General features: G+C 37.7%; 1 protein-coding gene and 1 long non-coding RNA gene across 6 annotated transcripts in view; one reads left to right on the top strand and one right to left on the bottom strand.

Moving 5' to 3' along the window:
* Window positions 1–4195, top strand: part of ZFY (zinc finger protein Y-linked) — a 48535-nt gene extending 44340 nt beyond the window's left edge. For all 5 annotated transcript variants that reach the window (XM_074030427.1, XM_074030426.1, XM_074030428.1 and 2 more), the window contains one exon: window positions 528–4195. In XM_074030427.1, coding sequence (XP_073886528.1) covers window positions 528–1711 — 1184 coding nt within the window. In that variant the 3' untranslated portion in view covers window positions 1712–4195. The remainder of the gene's footprint in view (window positions 1–527) is intronic.
* LOC141409505 (uncharacterized) overlaps window positions 1–24188 on the bottom strand; it is a 36838-nt gene extending 12650 nt beyond the window's left edge. The window contains exons 1-3 of the long non-coding RNA XR_012430461.1: window positions 23720–24188; window positions 21184–21289; window positions 3521–3610 (exon numbers count right to left, since the gene is read on the bottom strand). This is a non-coding gene — a long non-coding RNA (uncharacterized lncRNA). The remainder of the gene's footprint in view (window positions 1–3520; window positions 3611–21183; window positions 21290–23719) is intronic.
* Window positions 24189–25280: the final 1092 nt, after the last annotated feature.

Below are 25280 nucleotides of genomic sequence, written 5' to 3' on the forward strand. Positions count from 1 at the left end.
AATAAATTTCTAAAATGTTACCTAACTTTAAGTGAACAAAATTACATGGATCTACGTATACCACCATAAAGCAGGTATTATTTACAGAGAAGTGGAAGAAGTACTTAGGTTATTTACAGGACAGATTACTATCCTGTGTTGTTTTGAATACTTCTTTGCATATTAAAATTTATTTATAGGTGCAGTTAAGCTTTACTGTTAGCATATATTTGGCTTGGAGTCAGTCACCAAAGAAGAAATGCTGGCCTTGATTTCTATGGGTTATTTGCTATACATTTCTAAATTCATGTTATTTTATCACTGCTTGATTGATTTATTTTTTTAAGCTGGAGGGGGTGAGATTGATTCATACTGAACCAAACCACTTCTCTTGATTAGGACATTACTATAACTCTTAACATTGAAAAGCAGTAAAAGGAATGTTAATAAAAGTATTTGCCCGGTAATGTTCAGAACACAAGCTTTAAATTCATGAGGAAACCAGAAGTTTGATTAAGCACTCATACTGCTTTCTTTTCCCTTCTTAGCAATAATTATTGGCCCTGATGGTCATCCTTTGACTGTCTATCCTTGCATGATTTGTGGGAAGAAGTTTAAGTCGAGAGGTTTTTTGAAAAGACACATGAAAAACCATCCCGAACACCTTGCCAAGAAGAAGTACCACTGTACTGACTGTGATTACACTACCAACAAGAAGATAAGTTTACATAACCACCTGGAGAGCCACAAGCTGACCAGCAAGGCAGAGAAGGCCATTCAATGTGATGAGTGTGGGAAGCATTTTTCTCATGCGGGGGCTTTGTTTACTCACAAAATGGTGCACAAGGAAAAAGGGGCCAACAAAATACACAAGTGTAAATTCTGTGAATATGAGACAGCTGAACAGGGGTTATTGAATCGCCACCTCTTGGCAGTCCACAGCAAGAACTTTCCTCATATTTGTGTGGAGTGTGGTAAAGGTTTCCGACACCCATCGGAACTCAAAAAGCACATGCGAATCCATACAGGGGAGAAGCCATACCAATGCCAGTACTGCGAATATAGGTCTGCAGACTCTTCCAACTTGAAAACACATATAAAAACAAAGCATAGTAAAGAGATGCCATTCAAGTGTGATATTTGTCTTCTGACTTTCTCAGATACCAAAGAAGTGCAGCAGCATACTCTTGTCCACCAAGAAAACAAAACACACCAGTGTTTGCATTGTGACCACAAGAGTTCAAACTCAAGTGATTTGAAACGACACGTAATTTCAGTTCATACAAAAGACTATCCTCATAAGTGTGAGATGTGCGAGAAAGGCTTTCACAGGCCTTCAGAACTCAAGAAGCATGTGGCTGTCCACAAAGGTAAAAAAATGCACCAATGTAGACATTGTGACTTTAAGATTGCAGACCCATTTGTTCTAAGTCGCCATATTCTCTCAGTTCACACAAAGGATCTTCCATTTAGGTGTAAGAGATGTAGAAAGGGATTTAGGCAACAAAATGAGCTTAAAAAGCATATGAAGACACACAGTGGCAGGAAAGTATATCAGTGTGAGTACTGTGAGTATAGCACTACGGATGCCTCAGGCTTTAAACGGCACGTCATTTCCATTCATACAAAAGACTATCCTCATCGGTGTGAGTACTGCAAGAAAGGCTTCCGAAGACCTTCAGAGAAGAACCAGCACATAATGCGACATCATAAAGAAGTTGGCCTGCCCTAACATTGTGTCTACAAGCTTGTAAAGATGTTGGCCTTGAAGCAGAAAATTCGTTTTTTAAAGCCAGTCTTGTTCACATCCATTACTATACATTGAATTATGCTGTGTAAAAATAGAATTATCGCTTCTAGTCCACTTTTCTTTACATTTTATTCAATAGGGTGTCCTGAATCCTATTCAGTTTCTTTAATAGATGAGAAAAATAGCAACAAGCAAGTTGCTTATAATTTGTGATTCTATACTGAATTTTCAGTCTTAAAAGCTTTACTATTTATTTACATATTTATTCATGTTGATGGTACTCTTCTAAGACAAAATCAGATTGATAACTACAAAAGTAACATTTTTGACCCATTTCTTCCTACACAAACGTTTCACATTGGAGACATCTGCTAACATAAATGGGAGATTTTACTGTCAAGTCCAGTTAGCAAAACATAATAATTTTTTTGTCTTGCTTAATATTACATGATGATGAAATTTTACATTTGAGCTTCTAGCATTGATTAATATAGGATATTGACTACATTTATGTTTAAATTTCATTTTGTTCAGCAGACAAAATGTACTTCCTTTAATTTTCATTAATAGTGTTTACATCTTTTGTCAGCACAGCAAACTTTTAAAAAGTATTATTGAAAAGTTTTACTTATTTTTGTCTTTTGTTTTCTCTTTGTACTGCTTTGTCTTGCATTGTATTCCAACACCCGAGACTTACTGCATACTGACTTTTAGTCTTTTAGAGGTAAATTGTGGACTCAGGATTTTTTGAAACTTGGTGTGTAACTCTAAATCTTGTATATGCATCTTTGTTGCTTATTACATATTTACACACACAAGCACAAATTTTAAACTTATGAAAATTTACAGTAACCTGGAAGATCCAGGGATGCATGAGAGCATTTCATAACTTACTATTCAGAGTTACTAAATTTGAGGTGAAGAATTGAAAAGAAGGACATTAGGAAGAGTGAAAATCTTCTAATACTCTTTGATAGATAAAAATGGAAGGTAAGATGTTTCTAGATAGAATGTTTTCTTACAATTTCAGCTTCATATCATAAATTTTTCCTGGAAAGCTATTTCAGACATAGGTTTCTTAGTTTTTGAGAATCCTGTGAAGGAACTCTTGTCTCACTGCAAAGTAAAGAGGACTAAGGGAAAGTGGTGGTACCATGTAACAGAATGAGAGCTAATTCCAAATTAGCAACTTTATCCTGCTTTTTATTTTACACTGAGTAAAGTTTTAAAAAGACAACAGTTAAGTTGATTTTGATTAGAAGATAAACATACGTAATGAAAATCCGTGGCCTTATTTGGAACATATATCACTTTCCAAATTTTATTGTTTGAGAGTTAATAAGTTATTAAGCAGTTAATAACATGTATGGATATAATATAAAATGAATTCATATAATTAAAAAGAATTTGGTTAATAAGAATTTTGGAGAATGGAAAATGCATTTTTAGGTTCCTTAATTTGGCTGTTGGTACCTATGTATTTGGAATATTTTCGGGGATTAGAATTTTTTTTAAACCACATTACAGCTACCTTCTGGCTTTAGTATGGTGGTGCTTCATTCAACTTACGCTGTCAGGTTTTTATTTTCTCCTTCTGGACCACCAATTCAAAAGTTACAGGATTAGGAAATATAAATATTTGGTGATTGACAGCCTCTGACATGTTAGATTAATTTGATCTAGTTCTGAAGTGGTTTAGTAATACATGAATTTAAACCTAGTACCAACCAAAACCATATAATGGATTTTGAAAATCTGTTAGGACTTCTTAGCCCTCATACATGTTTCTACCTGATTGTTACTGTCCTTCATTATCTTGTTCTTGATAACTTCAGTTTGTATTTGAGAATCCTTTAAATCTCCTTCCAATTTGTTTTCTCCCTGAAGTAATATAAAAGGAAGTATTTAAGTGAAAGTTTAAGAGTTTTAAAGCACTCCTTAAAATTAATAGTTAGCTATTTATATTTTAAAAATAAACAGAAAGGTAAAGAACAACACTTTACATACTTCATGTTTTTCATATAGTCTGGAGTTATACACAGTTGTTTTGTTTTTAACCACAGTATTGAAACCTTTAAAAGGTAATTAAGCATTTGGTCAAGTAAATATGATAGAACGTTTGTATAAAGACAGAAACGAAATTGTGCTTAATGTTATATACTGTTATTATTTGCAGGCTGGTTTTAATTCTTAATTTGATTAGCAAAGCTAAAAAAGTGGATGTTGAAGTTGAAAGTTTTAAAGAGGTACAAAATCTTACAATGACATAAATTATTGTTTGGTTGAAAAATAGTGTATTAAATATCGTATGTCCCTTCCACTGTACAAATTGTAAAATACTTAAAATACTATGGAGAATTCATGTAGGAAGTGTGATACTGTTGTAAATGTGTACTTGAGAATAATATGCAAAAATAAAAATAATATTTTGCTGTTAATAAATGTTTACTTGTATATGATACCAATACTAAGTTAACTCTTTTTCTTTAAAACATGCAGTTTTAAGTCTTAATAAACATAAAACATAGTGGACTATTTTTATTTCCCCACTTAGTTCATTCTGTACATAAGTGGAACACAAAATGCTTTTTATGTAAATATTGGTAACCTTATGAATTTACAAGTAGTATTTCAGAGTACTTGTGCTAATTGAAGAGTCCTTTGCTCAATGTGTTTTTGAAAATCAATTTTTTGTTTTATCTTAATGAAAGATTGTTTGGTTAGCATCTCCACTTGCTGAAATAAATTTTCCTTGCATAGAGCTTTTTTTTTCTTTTTTTTCTTTTGGTTTTTTGTTTTTGTTTTAACAACAAAGCCTCACTCATTTGCCCAGGCTCAAGTGCAGTGGTTTGTGATCTCAACTCACTGCAACCTTGAACTCTCGGGCTCAAGCAGTCCTCCCACCTCAGCCTACATAGTAGCTGGGACTATAGGCATCTACTGTCGTGCCTGGCTAATTTTTTATTTTTTATAGAGATGGGGTTGGGTCTCATTATGTTGCCCACGGTGGTCTCAAACCCCTGGGCTCAAGGAGTCCTCCTGCCTCAGCCTCCCAAAATGGTGCAGTTATAGGCATAGGCCAGTGCACTAGGCCTTAAGTGATTTTTGAGGGCAGTAAGTCCATAGCAGAAGAACCTGCCCTAGTTACACATTTGTGTGTTACTCCTTTGTATTCAGTTTGGAGATCTTTAGTGTACACATATACTGTGGGATGGGTATTACAACAAAAATTAGAAGCTTGGTAGAAGTTAACGAGGAGTCAAACATTACAGCAAAGAAGACCGAGACTCGTAAATTTTTTGTGGAGGTAAAATTCACATGATAAAAGTCACTATCTTAAAATGTGTAAGTGGCATTTAACACATTCATATGTTTCCATCACCTCTCTTCAGTTGCAAAACACCTTTGATAAAGATTCTGCAGTTCTTCAACTCTAGGAACATGTGTTTGTTTAGTGGTTCAAACAGTAAATAATTAAAGCCACTAAAATGTTTAAAAAATATATATGGTGAATGTCACTGGCCAGAGTCGTAAGCCAGGTAAGATCATGAATAACTTAGTTGTCTTAGAAAACCTAAAAATATACCCAATCAGGCCTGTGATTTCACCTAAGATAATTTACTGACTGGTTTTCTGGCAATGTCAATGTCAATTTTATTATTTTTTATTTTTATTATTTTTTAACTCCTCAGGAATTCTAGGATTTTTGTAAAGAAAAGCATTATGACCAATATCTTAAAGGTACGATATTTTGAAGCTGGGCCAGGTCAGCATCAGCATTACTTGAATCTTTTTAGATACATAAAATCTTGGGCTCACCCTAGACCTACTACATAAAAAAATTGTACATAGGCACCAGCAGTCAGATTGGCTTTACTGTGAAAAGAAAAAAAAAAAAATTCCCATTTTAATCATTTTATTTATTTATTTTGAGACAGTCTTGCTCTGTCGCCCAGGCTGGAGTGCAGTGGCCAGATCTCAGCTCACTGCAAGCACCACCTCCCAGGTTTATACCATTCTCCTGCCTCAGTCTCCCAAGTAGCTGGGACTACAGGCGCCCGCCACCGCGCCCGGCTAGTTTTTTGTAGTTTTTAGTAGAGAGGGGGTTTCACCATGTTAGCCAGGATGGTCTCGATCTCCTGACCTCGGGATCCGCCTGTCTTGGCCTCCCAAAGTGCTGGGATTACAGGCTTGAGCCACCGCGCCCGGCCCATTTTAATCATTTTAAGTGTATACAATTAATAGTACTAAGAATATTTACATGGTTGTGAATGTTTCTTAAGTTTCATATTTGAAACTCAATGTTCATTAAACAACTCTCTCCACTGCCGCCCAGGCCCTGGTAACCATTATTCTAGTTTGTTTCCATGAATTTGACTACTTTATTAGAATCATACAGTTTGTGTGTGTGTGTGTGTGTGTGTGTGTGTGTGTGTGACTGGCTTATATCACTTAGCAGCCTTTCCTCAATTTTAGAGAAAAAGTTTTCAGCCTTTCACCATCAAATAAGGTGTTAGCTGTGGGCTTTTAAAAATAATTGCTGGCTGTGCATGGTGGCTCACACCTGTAATCCCAGCACTTTGGGAGTTTGGGTAGATCACCTGAGGTCAGGAGTTTGAAACCAGCCTGGCCAACATGGTGACACGCCGTCTGTACTAAAAATACAAAAATAACTGGGCGTGGTGGCAGATGGCTGTAACTCCAGCTACTCGGGAGGCTGAGGCAGGAGAATTGCTTGAACCCAGGTATCAGAGGTGGCAGTGAGCCGAGATCGTGCCACTTCCCTCCAGCCTGAGCAAAAGAGCGAGACTCCATCTCAAAAATAAATAAAATTGCCCTGGGTAGTCATGGTGGTTTATACCTATAATCCCGGCACTTTAAGAGGCTGAGGCAGGTAGATGACTTAAGGTCAGGAGTTTGAGACCAGCCTGGCCAACATCATGAAACTAGGTCTCTACTAAAAATACAGAAATGAGCTGGGCATCTGGCACATTTCTGTAATCCTAGCTACTCAAGAAGCTGAAGAATGAGAATCACTTGAACATGGGAGGAGGTTGTTGCAGTAAGGTGAGATTGCACCACTGCACTCCAGCCTGGGTGACAGAGCAAGACTCCATCTCAAAATAAATAAATAAAAATAATTGCCCTCATTATGTTGAGGGTTCCCCCTTCTTGCCTAAGTGTATTTTATAACGAAAAGGTGTGGAATCTTGTCACATGCTTTTTAATGTAAATTGAAATGATCATGTAGCTTTTGTCCTTTGTTTTTGTTAATGTGATGTATTAAAAGGCATTGTTGAACCATTCTTAAAATCCAGTAAAATCTTACTGGTCATGGTATATAATCAGTTTTTTGTTTTTTTTTTGTTGTTGTTGTTTTGAGAGCGATTTTTTTCTGTGTTGCCCAGGCTGGAGTGCAATGGCGTGATCTTAGCTCACTGCAACCTCCGCCTCTTGGGTTGGAGAGATTCTCCTGCCTCACTCAGCCTGCCAAGTAGCTGGGCTTACAGACATCTGCTACCACTCCCAGCTAATTTTTGTATTTTTAATAGAGATAAGATTTCACCATGTTGTCCAGGCTGGTCTTGAACTCTTGACTTCAGGTGATCCATCTGCTTTGACCTTCCAAAGTGCTAGGATTATAGGATTATAAGCCATGGCACCTGGCCTATGTAATTTTTTTTTTTTTTTTTTGGAGACAGAGTCTTGCTGTCACCCAGGCTGGAGTGCAATGATGTGATCTTGGCTCACTGCAACCTCCGCCTCCCAAGGTCAAGTGATTCTCCTTACTCAGCCTCTCAAGTAGCTGGATTACAGGCACATGCCACTGCATCTTGGCCACCACACTTGGCTAATTTTTGTATTTTTAGTAGAGGCAGGGTTTCACCATGGTGGGCAGGCTGGTCTCGAACTCCTGACCTCAAATGATCCACCCACCTTGGCCTCCCAAAATGCTGGGATTACAAGCATGTAATCCCAGCCTATAATCCTTATAATGTGCTGTTAAATTCAACCTGTTTGTATTTTACTGATAATTTTTGCATAGATTTTCATTAGTGATATTGATCTGTGATTTTCTTTTTGTCTTTATGTGTTTTTTTTAAATTAATGTTTTTTGGATGCAGGGTCTTGCTGTGTTGCCCAGGCTGTAGTGCAGTTGTACGATCGCAGCTGACTGTAACCTTGAACCGCTGGGTTCAAACTGTCGTGCCATCTGAATAGCTAGGACTGCTAGTGCACACTACCATGCCTAACTAACTTTTTACAATTTTTTTGTAGAGACATGGTTTCCCTAAGTTGCCCAGACTTGTCACGAACTTCTGGACTCAAGCAATTCCTGTCTTAATCTCCCAAGATGCTGGGAATATAGGCATAAGCCACCATACCTAGCCTTGTGTATGTCTTTATCTGGTTTTGACAGCAATGTAATACTGGCATCTTTATATGAATTTCAGAGTGCTTCCTTCTTTAGGATTATTAATTTTTTTATTTTAAAAAATTTTCATTTTTATCTTAGATTCAGATGTACTAGTACAGGTTTGCTATAAGGGTGTATGTGTAGTGTTGAGGTTTGGGCTTCTTTTGATCCCATCAGCCACATAGTTAAGATAATACCCAATAGGAAGTTTCTCAACGCTTGCCCCACTCCTTTACTCCCTTCTTTTGGAGACTTTAGTATGTGTTGTTTCCATCTTTATGTTCATATTAACCCAAGATTTAGTTCCCACTTACATGTGACAATTGGTTTTCTGTTTCTGCATTAGTTTCCTTATGATAATGGCCTCCAGCTGCAACCATGTTGCTACAAAGGACATTATTTCATTCTTTATTGTGCCTGCATAAAATTATTTTTAAACTTTGATAGACTTCTCCAGTGAAGCCATCTTACTGTGGGCTGTTCTTTGCTCAGATTTTTATTTCTGATTCAATCTTACTAGTTACTGGTTTGTTCAGATTTTCTACTTCTTCCTTATATACTCATGGTAGGTTGTGTGTTTCTAGCAATGTATTATTATTATTATTATTATTTTATTTTATTTTATTTTTTTAAAGACAGAATCTCACTCGGTCATCCAGGCTAGAGTACAGTGGCACTATCTCTGCTTACTGCAACCTCTGGCTCCCAGACTCAAGTGATTCTTCTGCCTCAGCCTCCCGAGTAACTGGGATTACAGGTGTGCGTCACCACACCTGGGTAATTTTTTATATTTTTAGTAGAGATGTGGTTTTACCATGTTGGCCAGGCTGGTCTCAAACCTACCTGAGGTGATCCACCCACTTTGGCCTCCCAGATCGCTGGGATTACAGGTGTGAGCAACTACACCCAGCCTATTCCTTCTGATTTATCCAACTCCTTGGTGTACATTTTATTCATTGTATTCTCTTTACTCCTTTTCATTTCTGTGGCATCACTTGTAATTACTGTTCTTTCATTTCTAAATTCAGTTGAGTCTTTTTCTTAATGTAGGCAAAATTTGCCAACGTTATTCATCTTTTCAAAATATGAATTCAGTTTTGTTGATTTTTCTACTATTAAGCTTCTTTTTTCTTGAGATGGAGTCTCGCTCTGTCACTTGGGTTGGAGTGCAGTGGCGTGATCTCGGCTCACTGCAAGCTCTACGTTTCAGGCTTACATCATTCTCCTGCCTAAGCCTCAGAGTAGGGGGACTACAGGTGCCCACCACCACACCCAGCTATTTTTTTTGTTGTTGTATTTTTAGTAGAGACAGGGTTTCACCATATTAGCCAGGATGGTCTCGATCTCCTGACCTCATGATCTACCCACCTCGGCCTCCCAAAGTGCTGGGATTACAGGCGTGAGCCATTGTGCCTGGCCACATATTTTTAAATAACATATAATAGTTACACATATTTTCGAGTACATGTGATATTGTTGGGTAGTTGGTTTGAGGTCTTTCTTCTTTTTTGATACATGTATTTACAGCTGTAAATTTACCTGTCTGTGACTACTTTGATTGTATCTCATGTTGTGTGTACCATACGTCGTGCTTTCATTTTAGTGTGTGTCAAGGTAATTTTCCTTGTAGCTTCTTTTGATTCATTGGTTGTGTGGTTTTGTTTTTGACACTGCCTTTTGGTCTGTTGCCTAGGCTGGCCTTCAACTCCAGGGCTCAAGAGCTCTTACTTTCAACTCAGCCTCCCAAGTAGCTGGAACTACAAGTGAGTGCTATTGTGCCGGGTTTTCCATTGGTTAACAGTTTGTTGCTTAGTTTCCATACATTTGTAATTTTCCAGTTTTCCCATTTCTCTTGATTTTTAGTGCATCATATTGTGCTCAGAAAATGCACTTTGTATAATCTGTGTGTGTGTGTGTGTGTGTGTGATTTTTTTTTTCGAGACAGAGTCTGGCTCTGTCGCCCAGGCTGGAGTGCAGTGGCTGGATCTCTGCTCACTGCAAGCTCCGCCTCCCGGGTTTACAGCCATTCTCCTGCTTCAGCCTCCGGAGTAGCTGGGACTACAGGCGGCCGCCACCATGCCTGGCTAGTTTTTTGTATTTTTTTGGTAGAGACGGGGTTTCACCGTGTTAGCCAGATGGTTTTGATCTCCTGACCTCATGATTCGCCCGCCTCAGTATATTCTGCTGTGGTTGTGTGGAATGTTCTCTATGTGTCTGGTATGTCCAATTCATGTACAGCATTTTACTAGTCCTGTTTCTCCATTGGTTTTCTATTTGATTTCTCTACCCATTATTTAAAGTGGGCGAATGATGCCTCCTATATTATTGTCCTTGTTTCTTGTTTTTATTTCTGTCAATATTTTTATCACATAGTTAAGAGCTCTGATATTTAGTGTAGATATATTTATAATTGTTATTATCTTTTCTTTTAATTTTTATTTTAAGTTCACGTGCAGGTTTATTACATAGGTAGACTTGTTTCACAGCGGTTTGTTGTACAGATTATTTCATCACCCAGACATTAAGTCTAGTACCTATTACTTGTTTTTCCTGATGCTTTCCCTATTTCCACTCTCCATCCTCTGGTAGGCCCCAGTGTGTATTGTTCTCCTCTATGTGCCCGTGCGCTCTCATCATTTAGCTCCCACTTATAAGTGAGGACATACAGTATTCGGTTTTCTGTTGCTGTGTTAGTTAAGAATGATGGCCTCCAACTCCATCCATGGTCCTGCAAAGGACATGATCCTGTTGTTGTTTTTTGTTTGTTTGTTTTTGTTTTTCTTTTGAGATGGAGTCTCGCTCTGTTGCCCAGGCTGGAGTGCAGTGACACAGCCTCAGCTCACCATAACCTCCACCTCCTGGATTCCCGTAATTCTCCTGCCTCAGCCTCCCGAGTAGCTGGGACTACAGGCGCCCACCACCACACCCGCCTAATTTTTTGTATTTTTAGTAGAGACGGGGTTTTACCATGTTGTACAGGCTGGTCTTGAACTCCTGACTTTGTGATCCACCCGCCTTGGCCTCCCAAAGTGCTGGGATTACAGGCATGAGCCACTGCACCCAGCCTGATCCCGTTCTTTTTTTATGGCTGTATAGTATTCCATGGTGTGTATGTGCCACATTTTCTTTATTCAGTCTACTATTGGTGGACATTTAGGTTGATTGCACGTGTTTGCTATTGTGAAAAGTGCTGCAGTGAACATACACATGCTTGTGTCTTTATGACAGAAGGATTTACATTTCTTTGGGTACATACCCAGTAATGAGATTGCTGGGTCGAATGGTAGTTGTGCTTTTCCTTTTATAAGAAATCACCACACTGTTTTTCACAATGGCTGACTTAATTTACACTCACACCAACAGTGTATGGGTGTGTCATTTTCTCCACAACCTTGCCAACATCTATTGACTTCTTAATCATAGCCATTCTGACTGGTGTGACTGGTATCTCACTGTGGTTTTGATTTGCATTTCTCTAATGATTAGTGATGTTGAATTTTTTCCCACATGTTTGTTGACTGAATACATGTTTTCTTTAGAAAAATATCTGTTCATGTCCTTTGCTTGCTTTATTTATTTATTTATCTTTTTGAGACAGAGTCTTGCCCTGTCAGCCAGGCTTGAGTGCAGTGGCGGGATCTCGCATGCAGGCACCCGCCAACAGGCCCGGCTAATTTTTTTGTATTTTTAGTAGAGACAGGGTTTCACTGTGTTAGTCAGGATGGTCTCGATCTCCTGACCTCGTGATCCACCCGCCTCGGCCTCCCAAAGTGCTGGGATTACAGGCGTGAGCCACTGTGCCCGGCTCTTTGCTTACTTTTTAATGGGGTTGTTTTCTTGTTTAAAGTTTCTTATAGAGCTGGATATTACACCTTTGTCAGATATATAGTTTGCAAAAATTTTCTCCCATTTTGTAGGTTGTCTGCTTACTTGATAGTTTATTTTGCTGTGAAGAAACTGTTTAATTAGTTCCCATTTGTCAATTTTTGCTTTTGCTGCATTTGCTTTTGTTGTCTTTTTCACGAAACCTTTGCCCATTCCTACATCCAGAATGGTATTGCCTAGGCTGTCTTCTAGGGTTTTTAACGTTTTGGGTTTTATATGTAAACCTTTAATTCATCTTGACTTGAGTTTTGTGTATGGTGTAAAGGAAGGGTTTCCATCTTCTACATATGGCTAATCAGTTATCCCAGCACCATATATTGCATAGAGAGTACTTTTTCCATGCCTTGTTTTTGTCAGCTTAGTTGGAGATCAGATAGTTGTAGGTGTGTGGCCTTATTTCTGGGATATCTATTCTGTTCCATTGATCTATGTATCTGTTTTTGTAGAATTACCATGCTGTTTTAGTTACTGTAGTCCTGTAGTATGGTTTGAAGTCAGGTAATGTGATGCCTCCAGCTTTGTTCTTTTTGCTTAGGATTGCCTTGGCTATTCAGGCTCTCTTGTGGTTTCATATGAATTTAATTTTTTTTTTCAAGTCTGTAAAGAATGTCATCGGTAGTTTGATAGGAATAGCATTGAATCTATAAATTGCTTTGGACATTATGGCCATTTTAACAATATTCATCTTTATCCATGAGCATGGATTATTCTTCCACTTATGTCATCTCTGATTTCGTTGAGCACTGGTTTGTAATTATCCTTGTAGAGATCTTTCACTTCCATGGTTAGCTGTATTCCTAGGTATTTCATTCTTTCATGGCAGTTGTGAATGGAATCATGTTCCTGATTTGGATGTTGTTGGTGTACAGAAATGCTAGCAGTTTCTGTACATTGACCCTGTATCCTAAGATTTTGCTAAAGCTGTTTATCAGCTTTTGGGCCAAGAGTATGAGGTTTTCTAGATTTAGGATTATGCTGTCCGCAAACAGGGATAGTTTGACTTCCTCTCTTCCTATTTGGATGCCCTTTATTTCTTTCTCTTGGCCGTCTGCCCTGGCCAGAACTTCCAATACTATGTTGAATAAGAGTGATGAGAGAGGGCCTCCTTGTCTTGTGCCAGTTTTCAAGGGAAATTCTTTTAACTTTTGTCCATTCGGTATGATGTTGGCTGTGGGCTGGTCATAGATGGCTCTTGTTATTTTGGGTTGTGTTTCTTTAATACCTAGTTCATTAGGAGCTTTTAACATGAAGTGGTATTGAATTTTATAGAAGCCTTTTCTGCATCTATTGAGATGATCTTGTAGTTTTTGTCTCTATTTCTGTTTATAGGATAATCCACATTTTTAAAATTTGTATCTGTTCAACCAACGTTGCTTCCCAGAGGATAAACCCTACTTGATTATAGTTTACTAATTAGCTTTTTTATCTACTGCTGGATTCAGTTTGCCAGTATTTTGCTACGGATTTTTGCATTGACATTCATCAAGAATGATATCAGCCTGAAATTTTTTTTGTTAGTTGTGTCTCTGCCAGGTTTTGGTATCAGGATGATGATGGTCTCATAGAATGAGCTAGGGAGGATTCCCTCTTCCTCAATTTTTTTGGAATAGTTTCAGCAGGAATGGTACCAGCTCTTCTTTCTTACATCCACTAGAATTCAGCTGTGAATCCATCTTGTCCTGGGCTCTTTTTGGTTGGTGGGCTATTTATTACTGATTCAATTTTAAACATTTTAAATATCTTCTTGTTGAATTGACCCTTTTATTATTATATAACATTTTTTGCCTCTTTGAATGGTTTTTTTGCATGAAGTCTGTTTTATCTGTTATTGTAGTCATTCCTGCTCTTTTTGGTTACTATTGCCTGATTATCTTTTTTCATCATTTCACCTTCAGCCTACGTATGTCATTAGATCTAAGATAGACAACATATAGTTAGATTCTGTTTTGTTTTGTTCTTTTATAGCCAATTTATAGTCTCCAATGTTACGGTGTTATTTTATTTCTTCTGAGAAATTATTTTGAGACAGAGTCTCTCAATCTCTCTCTCTCTCTTTTTTTTTTTTTTTTTTTTTTTTTGGTGGGATGGAGTCTTGTTCTATCACCCAAGCTAGAGTGCAGTGGCGTGATCTTGGCTCACTGCAATCTCCTACTCCTGGGTTCAAGTGATTCTTGTGCCTCAGCCTCCTGAGGGGCTGGGATTACAGTTGTGTGCCACCACACGCAGCTAATTTTTACATTTTTAGTAGAGATTGGGTTTTGCTACAATGGCCAGGCTAGTCTCCTGGCCTCAAATGATCCATCTGCCTTGACCTCTTCAGGTGCTAGGATTACAGGCCTGAGCACCTGCACCCAAACACTCCAATGTTATTTTTAGATTTCAATCTATTTACATTTAAATTAGATTATAATAGGGGAAGGATTTACTATTGCCATTTTGTTAATTATTTTCTGTTTAGCTTTTTTGTTCCTGCTTAAGTCTTAGTGCCTTCCTTTGTGTTTAGTTTTTTTTTTTGGTAGGGATTCCCTGCTCATTTCTTTTGTGCATATTGTGGATATATTATGTTTGCAATATTATCATGGCAATTAAATATCTTAAAGTTTATAACATTCTATTTTAAATTGATATAACTTAACTTCAGTCACATATATGTGCCTCTTTAGCTGTAACCTCCCTACTTGGTTATGTTTATTCATTAACATAAATTTATAGTTACTTTTTCTTTTTTTAATTTAACTTCCATACAAGAATTAAAAGTGAATCAATGCACTAAAATTATAACAAACCAGATGACTGTATTTTTCTACATATTTACCTTTACTAGAATCCTTATATTTTCATATTGCTCTTTAGCATCCTTTTTTTTCAAATTTGGACTTTCTTTAGCAATTATTGAAGAGCAGTTCTTACAGTAATTAACTCTTGCAGCTTTTATATGGGAAACTTTTATTTTTTACTCATTTTTGAAGAATAGTTTGCGAGATACAGTTAATTTGGTTGGCAGTTTTAAAATTTCAGCACTTTAAATGTGTCATCCCACTCCCTTCTGGCCTGCAATGTTTCTGTTGAGAAATTACTCATAGTCCAGTAACTCTTCCTGTCCCTTCTTGATTTTACTTGGCATGGCTTGCTATAGTTTCTCAGCTGGTCTTGAGAGCTCTTACAAAGGTATTGTAGTCTGCAGTTTCTTCTTAACTTGGTGTCTCTGGTGGAATGAGGGCCTGGAAAGTTCTAGTATACCATCTTATGGACGTCATTCTTTGCTGTTAGGCAGGCATAATTCATTTGCCAACATTTTTCCTACCAATAAGCCCAGCGATCTGATTTAACAAGTCCTTTGTTAAGGACGTTATTCTTATGCACTCACAAGTTTGTGAATCTTTACTAAAAAGAGCACTTTAAGGAAGTTACAAAATAATTATGCAACATATTGTGTTTTATGTGAAAAATCATAGAACTAAACCAAACCAGAAACTCACAGGTTGGATGCAGTGGCTCATACTGATAATCCCAGCACTTTGGGAGGCCAAGGAGGGCGGATTACCTGAGGTCAGGAGTTTCAGACCAGCCTGGCCAACATAATGAAACCCTGTCTCTACCAAAAATACATAAAAAGTAGCCAGGTATAGTGATGTGCACCTGTAGTCCCAGCTACTCCGGAGGCTGAGACAGGAGAGTCTCTTGAACCCAGGAGGTGGAGGTTGCAGTGAGCAGAGATTGAGCCACTGTACTCCAGCCTGGGACACAAAGTGAGACTGTATCTCAAAAAAAAAAAAAAAAAAAAAAAAAAAAAAAGCAGTGCAAGTAAAGCAGGGCCTAAATAGTTCACATTCATACTTTTATGTAAGCTTTTTACAGGGCGGGTGTTCATTCAATAAGTATACTTTTTAATGCACCTGTAAATAATGTGCATTTCATAAATCTTGTGTGGTCTCCCATGAGTTAAATTCTTCAAAGGTAAATAAAATTCAGAAGCAGAGTCAACAAGTAAAACTTGAAAGGCTGGCAAAGGTGTGGTGTGAGTAACTGAATGAGTATTTTGTTTTTTAGAATTAACTGCCCCAGGGGTAGTTGATGTAAGTCATGTTAGAAATACAATTTTTCCACACTTAGTAGCTACTAGATAGTCAAACTTAAGTTGGTCTCATGGATTTTGTTTTATTACACATATATGGTTTTGCTCATAAAATTTTGTTTAATATAGTATTCCTGTTATGTTTTGATATCTGCTCTTATTTCTAAATAAATTTCTACCCTATTTTAACATATGTGTTTGAATATTGGTAAATGATAGATGACATGACATGTATATATATATGTTTCTGTGTATGTATGTGTCCATATATATATGTTTGGGGATTCAGGTATTCATGCATGGATATACACAAGAAATACATACAGACAAAGCTGCTTAAACTAAATCCCCAACATACTACCAGCTGGAAGTGTTGCAGCTCTTTGAGCAGGTTGGCATTTCTGCTACCAATGAAGTATTATCTATGTTGCCTGGAGGTATGACATCTATACTTATTCAGATTTTAAAACCATTTTTGCATCTTATGAGGTTAAAATACTTTGTAAATTATTGAAGTTTTAGGTCACATCAATAACAACTTTTTAGTTTTGTTTTGTTTTGAGATAGGACCTTGGTCTGTTATGGAGGCTGGAGTGCAGTGGAGTGATCACGGCTCACTGCAGCTTTGACCTCCCAGGCTTGAGAGATCCTCTCACCTCAGCATCCTGAGTAGCTGGTTATGTTGGCTAATTTATTATTATTTTTAAGAAGTTTTTTTTGTAGAAATGGGGGTCTCACTATGTTTCTCAGGCTGATCTCAAGTGATCCTCATAACTCGGCCTTTCAAAGTGCTGGGATTACAGACGTGAGCCGCCATGAAATGTGTTTTTCCTTGTTTGTGTTTATTTTTCCCTGTCAACTGAAAGTCAGCTTATGGTATGGTAAATACATAGGTTTCTATTCTGTTCCCTTGGTCAGTGTATCTGTTTATATGCTGTGTCATGCTGCTTTGATTAATAGAGCGTTGTAACATATTTTGGGTTCTTTTCTTGGTTTCTCATTAAACTTTGTTTTAATGGTTCTTAAAATGCTGTGACAGATTTTTATTCAAGTTGTTTTAATTAAATAGTATTGGTTTTTAAACCCAGTAACTGAAAACTGCCATATACAAAAAAGAAAAAAAAAATCAACAACAAACAACACTCCCCCTACCAGTGGCCCATAAGACACTCTACTTTCCTTCTAAAGTTTTATGATGCATTATTTTCATTAATGATTCTTTTATTATTAAACTTAAATGGCCAATTGAAACAAACAGTTCTGAGACTATTCTTCCACCACTGATTAAAACTGGGGTAGCAAATATTAAGGATAACATTCATTTAGCCTTCTGAGATTTTGGGGAAGAATTGGTGACCTTGCTAGCTCCAGCAGCCCTCTTGTCCACTGCTTTGATGATACACATAGCAACTGTCTGTCTCATATCATGAACAGCAAAATGACCCAGAGGATAGCTAGAGAAAGTCCACATTCACAGGGGCTTGTCAGCAACCTTATCAAGAATGGCAGCATTGCCACACTTCAATATATATAAGTTCATGTCATCAGTGAATAGAGACAGTTTCACTTCTTTCCTTCTAGTTTAGATGAGATGTATTTGCTTTTTACTTGACTGCTCTGGCTATCACATCCAGTACTGTAGTGAATAAGAGGTGTGAGAGTAGACATCCTTGTCTCATTCCTGATCTTAGGGGAAAAGCTTCTGAGTATAATGTGGCTGCAAGTTGGTAATATATATGGCTTTTATTGTGTTGAGTTACACACCTAATTTGTGGAGATCTTTATTATAAAAAGATGTGGAATATTGTCGAAGCCTGTCTGCATCTATTGAGCTGATCATATGGTTTTGTCCTTCATTCTGTTAATGTTATATATAACATATATTCGTGTGTATATATTAAACCATTCTTGCATCCCAGGGATAAATCTCGATTGATCATGGCAAATGATTCTTTTAATGTGCTGTCTTTTAGTCTGCTAGCATTTGGTTGACAGTTTGCATCCATGTTTATCAGGAGTATTGGCCTGTATTTTCTTTCCTTGTGATATTCTTATCTGGCTTGGATATTAGGGTAATTCTAGACTTAAAAAATAAGTTTGGAAGTATTCTGTCTTCTTTAACTTTTTGGAAGGGGTTGACAAGGGATTGGCATTAGTTTTTCTTAAATTATGTGGTAGAATTCACCAAGAAGCCATCAAATCTTGTGATTTGCTATGATGAAAGACTTTTTTGTTTTTGAGACAGGGTCTTGCTCTGTCACCCACACTGGAGTGAAGTGGTGAGATCACTCCTCACCACAACCTTGATGATGGGAGAGTTTTATTACTGATTCAGTTTGCTTACTCATAATTTGGTTTGTTCATTTTTTATTTCTTCATGATCATCTTTGATAGGTTTTATATTTCTATAAATTTGTTCATTTCTTCTATGTTACCTCATTGTTTGGTATAAAATTTGTTGGTTTGTAATAGTTTGATAATCTTTGTACCTTTGTGATATCAGCTGTAATATCTCCTCTCTTGTTTCTGATTTGATTTGAGTCTTTAATTTTTTTCTTAGTGTAAAGATTTATCAATTTTTCTTATTTTTCAGTAAGTTAAATCTCAGTTTTGTTAATCTTTTAAAATGTTTTTGTAGTCCTACTTTATTTCTCTTCTGATCTTTCTGCTCTTCTTTCTGCTAACTTTTGGCTTATATTGTTCTTACTTTTCTAATTTATTGAGGTATAACAGTAGGTTCTTATTTGAGATCTTCCTTCTTTTATGATGTAGGTTATCCTTCCTTACACATGATCTAACAATTCCAGTTCTGGGTATTTATCCAAGGAAATTGAAATCAGCATGTAGAAGAATTATCTGCACTTCCATGTTCACTGCAATCATTATTCACAATAGCTAAGATATAAAATCAACTTAAATGTCCATTAACAAATAAAGGAGTACAGAAAATGTGGTATATCTACACAAGGAAATACTATTAAGCCTTTAACAAAAGGAACTTCTGGCATTTATGACAGCATAAATAAACCTACTAGCTATTATATTAAAAGAAAGAAGTTAGGTACAAAAAGACATACTGCATATATTCACTTATATGTGCAAATATTAAAAATTGAACCTATCAAAGCAGAGAATATAATTGGCTTGCGGTAGGAGCATATAAGCAATGGGCAGACATTGGTCAAGGGCACAAAGTATTTATTTAGATAAGAGAAATAAGTGTAAGTAATAAATTTTATAGTATGATAACTGTTGTTAATAATGATGTATACTTTAAAATTGCTAAAAGTAGATTTTAAATGTTCTCATAAAAAGAGTAAGTATGGGCCGGGCGCGGTGGCTCAAGCCTGTAATCCCAGCACTTTGGGAGGCCGAGATGGGCGGATCACGAGGTCAGGAGATCGAGACCATCCTGGCTAACACAGTGAAACCCCGTCTCTACTAAAAATACAAAAACTTAGCCGAGCGAGGTGGCAGGTGCCTGTAGTCCCAGCTACTCGGGAGGCTGAGGCAGGAGAATGGCATGAACCCGGGAGGCGGAGCTTGCAGTGAGCTGAGATCCGGCCACTGCACTCCAGCCTGGGTGACAGAGCGAGACTCTGTCTCAAAAAAAAAAAAAAAAAAAAAAAGAGTAAGTATGTGAGGTGATGGATATGTTAATAAGCTTAATTTTTCTACAACATGCACATATATGAAAGCATCATTTTATACTCCATTAATATGTATATTTATTTTTAACTTGTCAAGTAAGAAAAGTTTTATAGATCTACTGCACAATAGTGTGAATACAGTTAACACTAGTGAACTGTACACTTAGAAATTAGTAAAATGTTAAATTTTTGTTTCCCACAATTAAAAATACTACAAAGAATTTAATTTTTCGTTAACCATTCAGTAAGTGAAAACTTTCCTCTATTGGACTAGAAAGTTGGAAGTATTTCTATGAAGTACTTTTAGGTCCAGTAATCTTTAAATCCTGGCACACAGGATTCTGCCGAGGTAGTTTAAACAGGGTTCAGTACAATGAAACAGTAAGGTGGTCGCAGATAGTTATAGTATGATAGGAGAAAATAATCCTACATGTGCACACTAGCCATATCGGTTGCTTTTTTTTTCTTGGTTTATTATTTTTTCTTACTCTTTTTTTTTTTTTAACTAGCAGCAGGCTTTTGATCACTTTGGCATATTAGATTTGTGGATAGTATTCATTTTAAAATGTATAATGTGGGAAAAATGTATAAACATTAATACTTTTCAGTATGTTGTTTTATAAATATGAAAATTGAGGCTGCCAGTTAAAGTCATATAGTTAGTGGTTGATATTGTGGTAAAGCCACATTCTTTATTTCCCCCAACTTTAGACCTCCTATTTTTATCTGACACTTAGAAGCAAATTACTTTGTGTGACAATATTACACATGTACACTGTGAAAGTTGTCAGATTAAAAATGTATAATCCCAGCACTTTGGGAGGCCCAGACGGGCGGATCACAAGGTCAGGAGATTCAGACCATCCTGGCTAACACAGTGAAACCCCGTCTCTACTAAAAAAAATACAAAAAACTAGCCGGGCGAGGTGGTGGGCGCCTGTAGTCCCAGCTACTCGGGAGGCTGAGGCAGGAGAATGGCATGAACCCAGGAGGTGGAGCTTGCAGTGAGCTGAGATCCGGCCACTGCACTCCAGCCTGGGTGACGAGCGAGACACCCTCTCAAAAAAAGAAAAGAAAATAAAAATAAAAATGGAGTCCCTAATGTTAAAAAAGAAAATCCTAACAAATGGAGCCAGGAAAGGCCAGGAATACAGCGTTCTCATACTGGTATGCCTGACAGCAAAGAAGACTCTACAAAACTCTACAACCTTGCAGACAGGCATCACAAACTTTTAGCCCATTTAAGTGGTCTTATTTAAACTAATTTCAAGCCTGTTTAAACTACTATGCAGAATCCTGGGTATGAGGATTTAAAGGTTACTGGACCAAGTGATTGTTAGTATCACTATTAGTCTGTTCTCACGCTGCTATAAAGAAATATCTGAAACTGGGTAATTTATAAAGAAAAGAGGTTTGATTGACTTACAGTTCTGCAGGCTCTACAGGAAGCATGGGCGTATGTGCTTCTGGGGAGGCTGCAGGGAGCTTTCATTCATGGCAGGAGGCAAAGCAGATACAAGTGTCTCACATAGCTGGAGCAGGATCCAGAGAGAGGGGAAAGTGGCATACACTTTTAAACAACCATATCTCAGGAGAGCTCACTATCACAATGACAGCACCCAAGGGGGATTGTGAGCAACTGCCCCCATGATCCAATCACCCCCAACCAGGCCCCTGCTTCAATACTGAAGATTTCAATTCAGTGTGAGATTTGGGTAGGAACACAGATTGCAACCATACCACAAACTTATAAAAAATATTTCCACAAGACATCTGCCCAGCAACTGCCTATTCAACCTCAGACTGGCATTATGTTTGTTACTTTTCTTTTTGACTTACCCACACATCTGTTTTATTGATCTTTGTAGCCAGGGATAGTTATTTCAAAACAACTATGGAATCCTCCCCATTTAGTACTTTAAAATTCCTTTGTCTTCCTTTACTGCTCTGAACGTGCACCTAGTTTACTACAGCTTGTGCATACTTTGTAATGTTCCTTTTCCAAATAAACACCTAAGAGTCTCTCTATTTGTTTTTAAGGTTTACAATACAATACGTTGCATTTTAGAACATTGGTAAATAGTACGCAGAAATTTTGCAAAAAGGAAAAGTTGAATTTGAACTCCTGGCCTCAAGTGATCCATCTGCCTTGGCTTCCAAAAGTTCTGGGATTACAGCATGTGCCACTGTGCCAGAGGTGCCCATCTAAATCACTGCTATTTAACAGTGTACTGGAAATTTAAGGCAGGTCAATTAGGCAAGGGAAAAAAAAACCACACATCCAAATTGTAAAAGATTAATGAAATTATCTTAATTTGCTGATGACATGAACCTTTATGTTGAAAACAAAGATTATACAAATACACAAACTATTACATTCAATACATACAAAAAAGTCATATTTTCATATATTGTCACTGAATAATATGAAAAGGAAATTGAGAAAATAATCCCATTTAAAATAGAATCCAAAAGAATAAAATACTTCAGAATACCTTTTTTTTTTTTTAAACGGAGTTTTGCTCTTGTTGCCCAAGCTGGAGTGCATGGTGCAATCTTGGCTCACTGCAACCTCCGCCTCCTAGATTCAAGAGATTCTCCTGCCTCAGGAGAATCTGGGAGTAGCTGGGATTATAGGCTTGCGCCACCATGCCCAGCTAATTTTGTTTTTTTAGTAGAGACTGAGTTTCTGCATATTGGTCATGCCAGTCTCAAGCTCCCGACCTCAGGTCATCTGCCTGCCTCGGCCTCCCAAAGTGCTGGGATTACAGGTGTGAGCCACCACACCCTGCAAAATAAAAACTAAGTAAACTGGACAAAATTAGAAACCTCTGAGTACCTAAAAACACTACCAACAGAGTGAAAAGGCAACACACAAATAGGGAAAATATCTGTCAATCATACGTCTGATAAACTAATATCCAGAATATATAAATAACTCCTACAACTCAACAAGAAAAACCAGTTAAAAATAGGTTAAGGATTTGAGTGGACATTTCTCACCAAAGAAGATATACAAATCATCAATAAAAACATGAAAAGATTCTCAACATCATTGTCCATTAGGAAAATGCAAATTAAAACTACAAGCAGATACCATTTCATACAAATTAATACTTACTTTCAAGAGAAAGTAAGTGTTGGGAAAAATGTGGAGAAAACGGACATTATGAATTGCTAGTGAAAATACAAAATAGTGCAACTGATGTGGAAAATGATTCTGTAATTCCAACATTACATATATACCCCAAATAATTGAAAGCCTGGCTCACAGATATTTGGACATAAATATTTATGGCAATAGTATGCACAACTGCAAAAGGTGGAAACAATTCACATTTCAATTAAGAGATGAATAGAGAAACAAAATATGAAATATACTTATAATGGAATATTATTCAGCCTTAAAATAGAATAAAATTCTGACATGGTACAACTGCACTTACAGGAAAAACACTGTGTTAAGTAAAATAAGCCAGACATAAAAGAACAAATACAGTATGATTCCATCTATATGAAGTCCTTGGAATAGTCAAATTCAGGGTGACAGTAAGTAGGTGATGGTTGCCAGGACTGTGGGGAGGGGAGAATAGGGAGAAGTTGTTTTAATAGGTATAGAGTTTCTGTTTTACAAGATAAAGTTCTAGAGACAGGTTACATCAACAATGTGAAGGCATTTAAGTACTGAATTGTACACTTAAAAATGATTATGGTGGAAAATTTTGTTATGAGCACTTTATCACAATAATAATTTTAAAAGGCCCAATTTTCTTTCTAAGTAGACTAACGACGAGAAATACCATCCAATGGAATTATTTAGAAGAACTCTGCTGCTGTAAGAGTTTCTTGTTACTTTGTTTCTGTTTCCTAGTACTGGCTGTTAGCTTTGAGACTGACTTTTGCACTCCCTCTAACAGTCAGAATTAGTCATAATGACTGTCTAGTATCAGCTAGATACTCACCTTTCGCCTCTCTTAGGGTTTCCAAGATGAATGTGTCCATAGATTTAGATTCACCCACTCTGCTTCCATCTTGGTTCTGCTGGACTTCTCTATTGTGAAGGTAAATAGCTTGTTGTTTCTTGCTGATGAACCAGGAAATGTAAGAAAAACAAGTAAAGAGAAAAACAAGTCCTTCTTCTCTGACCGGGCTGACTCACTCAAAAGTCCAGCTGGAGCTATGATAACATTACCTGCAAGGCCAGGCAGCGGCCCTGAAGAAATGGGTTCCAAAAGCAGGGACAAGAAAAACAAGTTCTTATCAGTCTCCTCCTGAAATTCTGTGCCCATGCCATCATTCTTTGTGCTGCTCCTGTAACAATTTTTGTAACTATTTCTGCAAGTTTGCAAGGATTTTGTAAGGTCCTGTTTTTCCCATCTGTGCAGGATGCTAGAGGTCACAAGACATGCCTGAGTTCCAACACCTGTCACAGTTTGATTAACTGCATTTGTTCTGCTTCTGTAAGCTTGCTTTCCCTGCCTCACAAGTTTGGCGCCACTGGCTAGCCAACCCCCTTTGGTTGCATGAATAAAATTCAAGCCCTGTCTTTGTTCACTGCTCAGCCTCTGGATATTAATCTGCTGAGCTAGTGGCCACCTAAATAAAATCCTCCTGTTCCCCTCATTGGTCTCTCTGGTCTCCAGATTCCAGCCACAGTTTGGTGAGCCAGCCAGGATTGAAGATGGCAGGTTTGCTGTATCCTTTGCCTGTGGGTCTAGGGCCCCAGCAAAGGAGACAGGGGTAGGGGAGACCCATGACTCCAGGCATGCTATCCGGCGAACTTCAACCCAGAAGGGAGATCAGCTCTCCCACAACCTGCTGCTGCTCTCTGACAGCACAACGGAATTTAAGGACAATTCCAGTGACAACGTGCTACAGGACCATGATAAGGTTTGGGCCTGAGGCAAGACCTGTCCCATAAGGACAGAAGACGAGCCTCATCACTTCCTGGGGTGTACCTATTAATCTGACCTAGGACACAAGAGAGGTTCACAAAGTCGGGAGAAACCTACACCCCAAATGACCCAGGACGCAAGAGTGGCTCACTAAATTGGTTAAAAAAGGAAACCAGGAGTGGGGAGGTATGTGAATGCATGTGAACAGACGGTTCCAAAAGGAATCAATGTGTGGAGTGATGTGTATGGAGCCACAGGTCTCTCATCATAGACTGTATGCTAGGGAGGTGCCCCACAGTTTAGTGATTGTGGTGGTCTGGGCTTGGGACTGAAACCTTCCATTAAAGCTAAGCAGTGTCTGAAATACTCCTGCGAGGGAGACGGTCTCATCCGTCCGAAGTGAAAGTAAAAGAGTGAGTGAATTGTGCCATAACTGGGAGGAAATGGGAGGGAAGTTGTTGAAACCTACCCCATTAGAATGCATGTTAAAGAACTTTAAGAAACATTATATGGGGGATTATGGGATCAAGTTGACCCCCAGAGATTGAAGAACTGTCTGTGAAATAGAGTGGTCTTCTTTCAATGTTGGATGGCCAGCTGAAGGAACCATAGATAGGGAAAAAATTGG

This window comes from Macaca fascicularis, chromosome Y (assembly GCF_037993035.2).
Source record: "Macaca fascicularis isolate 582-1 chromosome Y, T2T-MFA8v1.1".
NCBI lineage: Eukaryota > Metazoa > Chordata > Mammalia > Primates > Cercopithecidae > Macaca > Macaca fascicularis.